Raw genomic sequence first — 12,895 nt, 5'->3', positions numbered from 1 at the left:
GCATGCTATTGGCCGATAAAATTAACAAATTACAACAAGTTTTATATTGTAGGGAACTTGCACTTATATCTAGGCTTTCGAAGCGAGGTGAAGTTGAATGATGGGTTGCACATATTACTCTACAAAAATATAACCGATTGCAAAATACTTAAAATTGATTCTGTCATTTTTTTTTCAGAGGAAACGAACACTAAGAAATTACGAAAATGTACAAAAACAGGAAGTTTTCCCGGAAAAAAGTATCAAAGTTGATCCAAAATCGAAATCTCTTTCAAATAACAAAATGAAGAAAAATATTTCCCCCGCTGTTACATATTCGAAAAATTCACAAAAAGTTGTTACCACACCAACTATTCAGAATACGTTTCAAAAGATTTTTCACAAACAGGTCTCTAAAGATTCAAGAAATAAGAAAATGTTTCAATGTGGGTTTTGCAGAAATTGCATTTTACCTGAGTGTGGAAAATGTATATTGTGCTACCAAATTAAAGAAAAAATAAGAAAAACAAAGGATTGCATTCACAAAACCTGTCTCAACATTATTAAGAACCTTGTTGCAGAGATTTCTGAATCCAAGAAAGCTCGTGTCATTTCAGTGTCGCTTGCTTTGACAACAGTGGGCAAACGGACTTACTATTCAGATATGTTAATTGGGAAAATTGATGTAAAAATCGGAGATTTTGTTTTAACTCGAGGAGAAGACAGTAAATATCCAGAGGTTCTAAAAGTTCAGAGTATTTGGTGTAACAATGATGTACGAACATTCTACTTCCACGCTCAAACATTTTATAGATCCTGTGATACAATCTTGGGAGACATTGGAAATCCCAATGAACTCTTTCTTACGAGATCTTGTTTTCTGAGTGTGCGTGCAACACTTATTGTCGGAGTTATCAATGTAAAAAGAAAAACAATCTTCCGGGCAAATAATGATAACAATGAAGATACCTTGTTTTACAGTAAGATGTATTGTACGGATGAAGCCACATTTGAAGACATTCCAGAATATTTATTATCCAAGAATAATTTCTTAAGCCTGAGGCAATGTCCTTCTTGCGAATACAGATTAAAGATTTACAATAATTCTTTGCCCAGATTTATCAACAAGGATGGCGATGCACAATTCAAACGTAATGGAATTGTATATAAGAAAGGTTTGGCTGTGTTTTTAAAGCCTGACACTTTTAAAATGTTCAATTTTTTTGAATCGCAACAAAAAAGTTGTAAGGAAGCTAGATTAGAAGATACAGATATTGATTGCACAGAGTTATATCGCAAGAAATATGACATAGAAGGCCCAAGTGAACACAGTCAACTTCCATATTGTGTTGGGTATATTGAAAACATTAATTTCACAGGAGATCCGTGTGACCATTTTGTAAGTCCATATGATATCAACGTAACGGTAACAAAATTATACAGGCCAGAAAATATTAAAAGTATCAATATTCAGGTACAAAGTTTCGATACTAATTTGCTATACTGGTCGTGTGAAAAACAAGAAATTAGTATTATGTGCATAGTTAGGCCATGCGAGTTATACTATTTACACAATATTCCAAAAAATATCACATTAGATGAGTGGTCATCTCAAAATATGGACAGATTTTATTTTATTCACAGAAATGAAAAAGAATTTGTATCAATGCCTTCTTATGCCAAGCTAATTGGTTTGGAGAATCCCACCTCCAGTGCAGAAGAAGAAGGATCAAAGGGCTACAAGTGCAAAGGCAAAATCACCAGGGTAGTAGAACCGATGAAGAGCATGGATATTTTTTCTGGGTGTGGTGGCCTCTCTGAAGGGCTACACCAATCTAAAGTTGCTGTCTGCAATTGGGCTATAGAGAATGTGTCCTCAGCAGCCCATGCGTTCCAACTGAACAACAGAAAGTGTTCCGTTTTCCAAGAGGACTGTAATAGTATACTGCACAAGCTTCTTAACGGCCAGGAAGATGGTGATGGAGGAGGCACTCTACCAGAGCCAGGAGAGGTGGAGCTTCTGTGTGCTGGTCCTCCCTGCCAAGGATTCTCTGCCTTAAACAGGTTCACCAAGAGATCATTCTCCGTGTTCAAGAGCTCTCAAGTGGCAACTGCACTCTCTTTTTGTGACTATTATCGCCCCAAATATTTTCTATTAGAAAATGTCAGAAATTTTGCCACTTATGAAGGTGGTATGGTTTTGAAACTGACCTTGTTTGCTCTCCTTCAGATGGGCTATCAATGTCGATTTGGAATTCTGCAAGCTGGGAATTTCGGAGTACCACAAACTCGGCGACGCCTGTTTATTTTGGCGGCAACTCCTGGATTGGACCTCCCCGACTTTCCGAAACCTACTCACGTCTTCAACTCCACTTCGCTATCCATCACCTTAGGAAACGTCAGATTTAGTCACAGAGAATGGGACAATTCAGCTCCTAGAAGAAACACCACAATATACGACGCGTTGAGTGACTTGCCTTTTATTAGAAATGATCGGTTCAGCCCACCTCATGTTTTTGATATCCCTCCTTCAAAACAAATTCATAAGTATACTGATTTTCAAAGAAAGATAAGAAACAATGTGAAATACTTGTACGATCACGATTGTAAGACGATGCCCCCGCTGGTATTTGAGAGAATTATTAGAATCCCCCAAATTGGTGGATCTGACTGGAGAAATTTACCAAATGTGGAGATAACTCTGCCAGATGGCACGCATATTCCCGTAAGTATACTAAATTCCCCTTATTAAGTACTTGATAAAAAACCAAAGTAATCTCTACAATGATACCAAACTGATTTAATTCCAGAAACTTAAATACACACATACATTAGCAAGCGGACTTAAGAGAGGTGTGTGTCCGTGCGCTGAGGGTAGGCCGTGTGACGCAACTTTCAGACAGAAGAAGACTCTTATTCAGTGGGGAAGTGTACACACCGCCGACCGCCACAACCACTGGGCAGGAACCTATGGTAAACAAACCTCCACTGACTTATTCAATCAGTCAGCTAACAACTTGCATTTAACTGCAATTGGATTTACAAAAGTAATGTAAACATAATGCAACCAAAAACAGAAAAGTAAGTAATATTATGTCATTTAATTTACAGGTCGTTTGGATTGGAATGGTGTTTTCAGCACTACTATTTCAGATCCTGAACCCTCTGGAACTCAAGGGAGAGTGCTACATCCCAGTCAGAATCGAGTGGTGTCCGTACGGGAGTGTGCGAGAAGTCAAGGTTTTCCAGACCGATTCCGATTTGCTGGAAGTCTTCAGAATAAATACTCGCAGGTACAATCTATTCCCGTGTTCCCAACTCCAATTTTGTTTAGCCTACCTTTCATTTTACCTTTCCATCACTAATTTACATCTAATTTGACTGGATTTCATATTTTAAAATATATTTTAGGTAATGCTTGCACACAGATAATCAGAATTTGAAATTAGAAATAATAAACATAAATAATTTAATGAAAATAAAATACATTGTATACCACTATTTAATCAAAATAACCAACAATGATAAATGCAATTAGGCTTAAAAGGTGACTACTATTGCCCTCTATGGTATAAATCTTAAGTTATTAGGTTTGGAGTAGACTGACCTGCTGTCGTGCCTGTTACCAAATCTATCTATATAAATAAAAAAATCTCATGTCACAGTGTTTGTGGTCGCACTCCTCCGAAACGACTCAACCGATTTTTATGAATTTTTTTATGTATAATTGTTTGGTATGAGAATAGGTTTTAAAGTATATTTCATACCGTTAGGTGAATAGGGTGTCCCTATCCGGAATTTTTTTTCTGTTTTTTTTTACAAAAAATATTTTTTTATTATTTGGTACCAAAAAATATCTATAAACTCAAATTTTCACCCTCCTACCCCACCCTACCATTTTTTAATCGAGATTTCAGTATTTATGTATGAAAACATTTAACCGTCGTTCATATTTCAAAGAGAACGAAATTATTTACGTTGTTGAATAACAGATGGCACTGCGTTCGCCTCATTGAATATTCATTCACACATGCGCAAGTCATTCACGAGAAGCGTCGCGACAGTTTGACATTTCATTTGGCATTTGTTATGTATCACAATGTAGTGCGTGCATAATTTTGTACGATTTATTATTTATCTATTTGTGTGCGTGTATTACAGTGAACAATGCTAGCAAGACGCAAGGGGGCCCATTTGGGCCGTCGAACGAATAAAGCAACAAACCTCCGAAATAGTAGAGCAAAAAGAACAGACATTCAAATCCACCAAGATACCGAGAATGTGCGTGTGAGCATGTCGCAATTGCGTAAATCTCAATCTCAAGAGGCACGAGCTGAACGAAATCAATTTTTTTTTTTTTTTAATAAATATTGGCACACCATGTTTTTCACATGGACAATTATAATTGGCATGTTCTCGCGTGGGTAAACCATCGAGCTTATTTGTTTCAGCTAACGACGGACTGACAAAAAATATTGTATACTCAATTGTTCTTCGAAATCAATATTGATTTTCTTTATTTCATTTTCCAACTTAAGGATAAAAAATATATTGATTTTTTTCACTTTTCATTTAATTTTTAAAAGATCGAACAATGAATCTGTCCGTTACATTAATGAAACACATTGAATTGAGAAAATGAACGGTTGGTGTTTTTTTGTTTTTATCGGCGGTCATCGTCTTCAGTGCTCCATTCATCTTTCTGCCATAGATCCCATCCCCACATACAATACATTAGTTATTTTTTATTTAACAATCGAAATATTCACTAAATAATTTATATTGCAGAACAACGTTTGCCGGGTCAGCAAGTACCCTATAATATTAATAATAAGTTAGGACTACTCCAGCAAAATATTTGCAATATCAACAATTCAGGTTGCTAGAGGTGCTATTGTAGCGTATTGACGTTAACATTCCTTTCAATGGCGTTGTTTTGCGGTTCCTAATTTATATTTTGATCAATATTGTCAAAAATATAAAAATGTCCCAAAATTTAATTATCTTACTAAATTATAAAATTTAATTACTTAAGAGTTATTTTATAAAATTTTAAATTAGTAAGTTCTGCGTGTGCAGTTTACGGATGCAATAAATTCAAACATCAAAAACTCTTGAAGTCATTTTTCAGGATGCCAAAAAATTTTAACATGTTAGTTTTATTGTGGGAATTAAATTGAATTAATAATAAATATTTAATTACAATAAATAATAAATACCCTGTAATATATTAACACACTTCGGTAGGGAAAGGTATTTCTACCCGTTCGGTCGATTGTTGCTCTTAAGCAACAACTGTCCTTAGACAGGAAGGGTATTTTTAGCTTGTTCACCGGCCTCATTTCAATGGCAGAAAAGATGGAATTATTCAATGTTTTTAAATGAATATTACAAACCAATCACTTTGTAAAAGTCCCAACTATATGTACATAATTATCAAATCGTAATGCAAGTCTTTTTTAAAATTTATTTTCGTGCCTTTCGTTTACATCAGTATTTCAACAAAAGGATAGTACATATATTATTTATTAGTGAAATAATTCAATTCCTGGAATTAGGTTTTTTATGACCGTGAAACCTGATTCGAATCTCTTTCTCCATTCTGCACCCACTCAACTCCTATGTGCAAGCAAGCGAGAGATGTCGGGCGTATTTAAAGAAAGCAGGTGTGAGCAAATACCGATAGGCGGACCGTAATAAACATATAATTGAGTTGCATTTCAAATAATATTCGATATTCGTTTAGTACTTTTATAGCTTGGGTACGCTGAGATACTATGTAGAAATTTTTATTAAAATATTTTAATTATTTTCGAAGATATAGCAGCGATTTAAAACAAATTAAAGAAATTCGCATGGGACTTTTATTTCCGCTCGGACTCAGCATAACGCCAGAGCAAAAAATACCCGGCCGAAATGTGCTAATTATTTCTTATTAAAGCTTGCATAAATAGAATTAATGATAATAATTGTTATATTCATCTATTAAGTATTTTATTACCTTAATAGTAATTTTATCTAGTTTCTAAAATGGTAATTGTGCTTACGACACCTTCAAAATAAAGAAATTTATAGAACATTTAGGACGGGTGATTTCACAGAATTTGAACAATTCATCAAAATTCAAAATTGATTTTCAAATATGATTTTGAAATAACTGACCAATAATGATATAATAACAGAACTTGAAAATTAGCTTTGAAATTTCATGAATTGTTCTTACAACACCTTGGAAAAATTCCGGAATTCAATGAGAAGTTATTTTTATTTCAAGTTTATACAACAGATAAACTAGATAAGCAATGTATTTATCTTTCCATGAACTATTTCACGTCAGTTTCAATTAGTAAGGTTTTACGACAAGGTCGTTTATCAATTGAATAAAATTTTCTCTACGTTTCTTAGTAAGGCTGTTAACGTATATGTATGATATATACTGACGAAGAAACCATTGGTTTCGAAACATGACGATTATTTTGATTAAATAGTGGTGTACACAAAATATTTTACTTTCATTAAATTAAAAAGACGCCATAAAGTGAATTTGAGATTATTAAAGACATAAATAATTATTTACAGGTTGGAAACGCTGTGCCCCCTCCGCTAGCTGCTGCAATTGGGAAAGAAATAAATAAGTCATACTTGAGGGCCACACCGACATAGCAATGCTAGGAGAGCTGCTGCTGCAGAGAAAGAGAGAGAGTGCTTATTCACTTAGCACAGTCCTTTTTACTCAATGTTCTTGAAATTTAACAAATCACAGATATCAACATGGCGGAATCGTAGAAAGTCTGATTACGACTATCGCAGAGAAAGGTTCAGATTGAGGAGTTACTATGTGTATGTGTTAACAAGGGATTAAAATAAATCATGTTTAATAATTTTTTGTTTTATTTATTTAAACTAAATTATTGATAAATATGTATTTACAAATCAATAATTGGGACAAAGACAAACATGTTTGCCTCAAATAGTAATTATTACATACCCAGAGTATTTCACAAAAATAATTTTATAGAGAACATCATACACCTAGTACGAGGGTCTTAAAAACTTTCCTATCCACAAAGTATTTCGATTTATAATTAGGGTTTATTTTAAACCACATATTTTTGTTTATTGGCACATTTCTATAGCTCTCATACACAGGTGTTCATTTAGATTTATGTTTGTGTAGTCATACAAACTGTTAGTTCAAATAAATAAGTCACAATATGTAAAGTTATGTAGAAAGAAAGTGTTATTTTCACCTTTTAATTTATTGAAACGTCATGTTTAAATTGTGACAGTAACTTGTACGCTTACTTTACTTAAATAATTATAATAGTTGTTGTCAATTTACCAATACAATAATATTATATTGGATTGAGAAAGAGAAGTAATAATATTATGTATGTAGGTATACTAGGATAACTATATTAAAAATTTTACTCAGAAAGAAGTCTGGTTTTTTAATTGAATAAAAAAGTTTGCTTAATATTCTTTTTCTAAATAAAAAAAAATTATAGTGTATAAAAAAACCACATAAACCTAGACATAAGATAATTTGTTGAATTCCAATTCTGAAAACACTACACGCCTAACTACAGATAAATGGTATCTTATTAAATCAATATGGAAAATGTCATCAATGGACAAAGTATAATTTACATAAAGTGGAGATAGGAAAAATTAGGTACAAATCAATGTGGAGAATTAGTTATCTAATCATAAGATATAACTTCTGTTCACAATTGATAATCGCAAACAACATTGAAAAAAAAAATATCTGATTGATGCACATAAACATCGTAAGGAAATTTCAAGACGTGGTAACCTTTCATGCATGACTATATTTTGTAAAAATAAAATTATCAAGATAAAAAGTGTTATTAGTGTCCAGAGAGGAAGCTAACAGTTAATACTGTCTTCGTTGATAGAATGAGAACAGTTGAGATAATATTCATTTATAGAATGAGAATAGTTGAAATATTCCTCATTTACAAAATGGTTCCGGGCCGTCTGGCGGTCAGTCGTCTTCTACCGGCCAGGAGCGAGGACAGTCCTCTTGGAGCCTCGGTGGCGGTTTCCTCGCTGGCAACAACAGTCTCTTGGTTTTCCTCTGAGGAGTTGGAGCCGTTTCCACCTTCGGTCGCTTCTGTGTCCGCAGCATCGGATGCTTCAGTCAGAGGCTGGCTCTCGGTGGAGGATACTTCGGCCTGGAATTAAAAATCACAAAATCTAGTTAAATTTAACCCTTTACAACCAGCTTTATACGAGCGTGAGTTTGTTATTGAAAAAGTCCGGACAGAAAATAAATATGCTTTTGGGAACGGAACCGGTGTTTCTGTAGGGTACCTTCACGCGTACGTGTTTCAAGCAGTGAGTCGCCAAACCATACGGGATTATAACTAAGAGCTTTACTAGTATGGCCCATACCAATTCGGAAATTTGTTGCCAGTAGCAAAGGGATAAAGACTGATTTCTCTGCCACATAGCAGTCACAACTTATTGTCCATATTTAAGTGTCACTCGATCACTAGAAATAAAAATAAAATCTTCTATTCATACAAATTGAACAAACAACCATTACAATCTAAACTAACTAACCGCAGGGGTAGGCAGAGAGGATGGACCGCCAAACAACTCAGTCTTGACACACACTCCTTGCCTCATTCACATTCATACATACTCCTCTATTATTCTGACTCTTGACATGGCCCGACTTAAGTATCTGATCCACTTGATCGTGCCATGTCTTCCTCGGGCATCCCCGACTTCTGCTGCCATTCACAAATCTACATCTATGTGTATCTGGGTGTTTACTTAGACAGCAAATTCATATTTTATAAGCACATTGAACAAATTACATTAAAATCCTACAAGATGCTTGGTTTCCTACTTAGAATAAGAAAAGTGCCAAGACTCGAAAAATATCATTTTGTTCATTAGTCAGAAGTCCACTGGGGTGCGCGAATCCACAATTACAACAAAAATATAAATAAAATGTTAACTTTACAAAAAAGACGTACATTGTCAGATCTATTGTTTCTACATAATTTGCTAAATAGTATAATATATAGTCCCGAATTGCTTTCCGTCATTGGTTTAAAAGTTCCAATGAGGTGTAACAGGCACACAACAGTTTTTCATGTAGAAGCCAACAACACTAATGCAGCAAATAACTCGACAATTAATCACGCAATCATATATACCCACTACGAAAATTTACTACGCTTCATGATTCTTTTGCTCATACAAAATTAGCTAATATTTTTTTAATTAAAAAAAGGTGATATAATTTAATTTAAAATTAAATGAAAGTTATGTATACATTTTGATTAACACAACTATTTAATTTGTCCAGGTCGTAGGAGAAAACAATCGAAGTAAAGGATTATCATAGGCAACCAGTTTTTCACAAATAGACAACTATTCCCTCTTCAGAAGGAGAATATTTGATCTTGGTAAACTGACTGTTATGACAGTCAGAGGACTCAAGGTATCTTATATATCGTCGACGGCAATCCATCACCGCGTAAATCATATTTAGCCACTTTTCAGAGAGAGACAAAAAACTGGTGATGATTTTACCTAAACGAAAGACCATTGAGATGCGCAGTGATTCTATTTTCAATGTAAGACTATTCTCTTAATTATTAAATGCTCTATTAATCCAACAGACATATGTTTATTACCGCCGTCAAATGACTTTGCAGGATGACTTACGCGGTGATGTTAGATATGCTGTGATGGATTGCCGTTGATGATATATATAATACATACATGTATATATAATTTCGTATAAAGGATAGGTTTGTGAAGAAGGGTTGTGGCTCACCTCAGGTTGCAGCTGACGTCTGCGAGCGAGCAGAGGGCTGGGCCGACGGACTGCAGGGGCGGGAGTGGCCTTGGGCTTGGCGGCCGCCACCTGGAGACGAGGACGTCCCCTCAGCCTTGTCAGTGGGTTGTTGGCTGCCGTACTTTCTCCAGGCTATGAAAACAATATGTTTTTATAACATAATCAATCTCGTGAAGAGGGTGAAGAAACTGCAATTCACCAATAGTGCAAATCTCTTGACGAGAAGAATGCTCAAATACCTGAAAGCCATGAGACGTAGCCGAATATCCTATGAAAACCTAGTTGATTTTTTTTAAACAGAAACCTAGGTACTGTCAAGGAAATCTGGTCTATCATAAGTTGGCCTACCAGCCCTCCAAAGGATAATGGTGACATTTGGGATCCTTGTATGTAGAGCTTGGCAAACTAAAGAATGCGCCTGGCTCTAGATGTACTGTGCAGCTTTACTTAAGTTATTTGGTAATCCAGAATAGAGATTTTCTCTGGTCTCTTGGCGCATTACAACAAAGTTCCCGTGGGACAAGCTGAGAGATGCATGCTCAAGTTTTATTAATTCTGCCAGGACTTAAGAAAAGGAGATGATTTAAATTAGCGCAAGCAATTCGACTTCGTTAGAGGTATTAGTGATTTATCATTTTGCTTAAAAATAAAGTTGCATATTTCAGGCATTTTCATTGCTCAGTTTGCATACTTTGGTCTTTATTTTACATAAACTTTACCTTTACGAACCAACATTTCAGATAGCTTTGCAATGTCCATCATCTTGGTAGACGTATAGAGTTAAGAGAAAGGATTGTTTATTTGTATTAAACCTCATCAACCTTTTTTATGCCGTAGCTCACCACAGCAAGTCAAACAACATCTCTATTGACCGTGATAATCTTTAATTACATCTGACTTTACTTCTGTCTATAAAGATTTCCAGTATCTTAAAATGAAAGGTAGGTAGTATTCACCTGTTGAGTGGTGACATCCCCTTGTTCTGCGCTGGACGCGGGTTCGGGGGCCTCTGGGGCGGCATCAGCAGGGGCGCTGGCCGCTTCCGTGGTGCTGCTGCTGGCTGCAGATGCTCCGATACGTCCTCCGATGGCTAGGCGTGCCCCTGGACGGGGACGGGCTCCACCAATCAGACGGCCACGACTGCAAAGAGGACAAGTTTAACATAATTGTGTTGAAGAAATAAACTTATCTTAGCAAAAAATTAAAGATAATGAACTTTCCACAACTGAAACATCGGTCTTGATGAATGAATAATTTCAAGGAAAAGGCTGTGTGCATGATGATGGAAAAACTTGTCATTTCGGATCAATTTCTTTGGGTTTACGCTACTCTTCGCTGACCACCTCATGTCTACAAATTGAAATAGAAACACGCTAGGATATCATAGATATTGAATTTGTTGGAAGTCAAGCGAGCGGCATCACATCTTAAATTTGAACCAGAAATTATCCACTATTTTCATGTAGAATGGTATTTCAAAAGTAAATTCCTTTTTAAAAAATTCTTTAACTTATTTATATCATATTACATCACGGAGATATAAAGACGCAAGAGGGGAAAAGACTAAGGACGGGTTGTTTCGGAGAATTTGAACAATTCGTCAAATTTCAACGATCATTTTCAAGTTTTGTGAAAGATCTTTTCAAGTTCTGTTTTTATTTCAGTTCTGTCAAGCAACTAGCCTATAATGATATAGAACTTGAATAGGACTTTCACAGAACTCAAAAATGAACGTTGAAATTTGATGAATTGTTTAAATTTCCAGAACAACCCGTCCTAAGCAATTATTGTAATAGTTTTTTTCTTACACAAGTAGACATCAGTAATACATATTAGAAGTCCCATGCTGATTGAGTTGAAATAAACGTAACGGGAAAATAACACTTTGCCTAAAGCTTTGCGTAAATATAATCCAATCCAAAGAGTTTAGCTGTTGAAAGAGTCGGAGAAAATGTTGTTGCTCCTTATCCTGTTGTATTTTCAAAACTTAACACAACATGCCTTTATTTGCAGTACAATATAAATTTGCGCAAATCAATTTTAGAATCAGCTAATTCGCTTTCCAACACATCAGGACTAAATTCGCCATGTAGAATATGTGCTTAGTCATAAACAAATTGAAAATAGTAATTCAATCCAAACACAGAAGTTGCACAAACTGATCGCAAAACCAACACCTTACAATCTTGTTCATAAACAAACAATTATTTACAAAGGTTTGACAAAAATTTACCAGATCCAATACATAAATGCCAAGTCAATAACATATTTATGCACTATTGAAAACCTGCGTCAAACATAACTTTGGTTAATCTAACCATTTTATCTATGAATAAAACAATTTACAAGAATTTTTTAATCTCATGCAATAATTAATACAACAGTTATTGTTAGATCTTTCAGTTCCGCATGTCCTCACTCCCTTTTAGTTTTGTGTTTTGTGACCTAAATCTGAATTGAATTCTTGAATCAAAAGACAACAAGGATACATTTACGCAAATAAGCCATAATAATATATCCTTACCCTAAGAGAGATCGCACAGTGGTGGAGGAAGGTTCAGCGGAGGCAGCGGCTTCAGGGGCAGAGTCAGATTCTTTGTCTCCGGCGGGGGCAGCCGTGGTGCTGGCTGCTCCGGGTAGGGGACGGCGTCCTCTCAGCTTGCTCAGGGTAGGTCTTGGGCGCACTCTGGAAAGGAAACCAATAATTATTGTTAAATCTCAAACATTAAATATTCACTAATTATTATACATAATATTTATCATGTTCTTGAAAAGAAACTTAAATATTCCCGAGTTGAGAATAGCCTGATTTAGCCCATAGAGGAATCGAACCCACGACGCTTGGGTGAGAACCCAATGCATTGTCAACTCAGTCACTAACCGGTTGTTACTGGTCCATCATTACCAAGATATCAACTGTTTCCACACGTCATTAATTAATAAATATTTTAATCCATTTATTTTACAAAGTTCTAACTTCATTTTGACCTTTTTGCAATATCCATTTTGTTTGTATCTGGCAGTTGGTCCTTGTTACGAAGCGCAGTGCAATTCTTCATTTGTTGGATAGAATTT

The 12,895-nt window shown here is 35.3% G+C and overlaps 2 protein-coding genes across 4 annotated transcripts in view; one reads left to right on the top strand and one right to left on the bottom strand.

The window, feature by feature from the left end:
- Positions 1–977: 977 nt before the first annotated feature.
- LOC149412317 (DNA (cytosine-5)-methyltransferase PliMCI-like) lies at positions 978–6,708 on the top strand. Its single transcript, XM_089646051.1, has 4 exons — positions 978–2,704; positions 2,790–2,952; positions 3,091–3,272; positions 6,559–6,708. Exons 1-4 carry the CDS (start codon positions 1,190–1,192, stop codon positions 6,640–6,642), a joined length of 1,944 nt encoding a protein of 647 aa, XP_089502177.1. The 5' UTR covers positions 978–1,189; the 3' UTR covers positions 6,643–6,708.
- Positions 6,709–6,844: 136 nt separating this feature from the next.
- The window catches only part of LOC149412316 (uncharacterized), a 45,667-nt gene continuing 39,616 nt past the window's right edge, over positions 6,845–12,895 (bottom strand). For 2 of the 3 annotated variants that reach the window (XM_089646048.1, XM_089646049.1), the window contains exons 7-10: positions 12,345–12,506; positions 10,777–10,960; positions 9,800–9,952; positions 6,846–8,177 (exon numbers count right to left, since the gene is read on the bottom strand). In XM_089646048.1, the coding sequence (XP_089502174.1) occupies positions 7,959–8,177; positions 9,800–9,952; positions 10,777–10,960; positions 12,345–12,506 (718 nt within the window). In that variant the 3' untranslated portion in view covers positions 6,846–7,958. Of the gene's footprint in view, positions 8,178–9,799; positions 9,953–10,776; positions 10,961–12,344; positions 12,507–12,895 lie in introns of all 3 variants that reach the window. The other variant, XM_089646050.1, reaches the window with a different exon arrangement.

This window comes from Hesperophylax consimilis, chromosome 23 (assembly GCF_061612785.1).
Source record: "Hesperophylax consimilis isolate HC1 chromosome 23, BYU_Hcon_1.0, whole genome shotgun sequence".
Taxonomy (NCBI): Eukaryota; Metazoa; Arthropoda; class Insecta; order Trichoptera; family Limnephilidae; genus Hesperophylax; species Hesperophylax consimilis.
The sequence above is the reverse complement of the archived record's forward strand: the minus strand, read 5'-3'. Positions and strand labels throughout refer to the sequence as shown.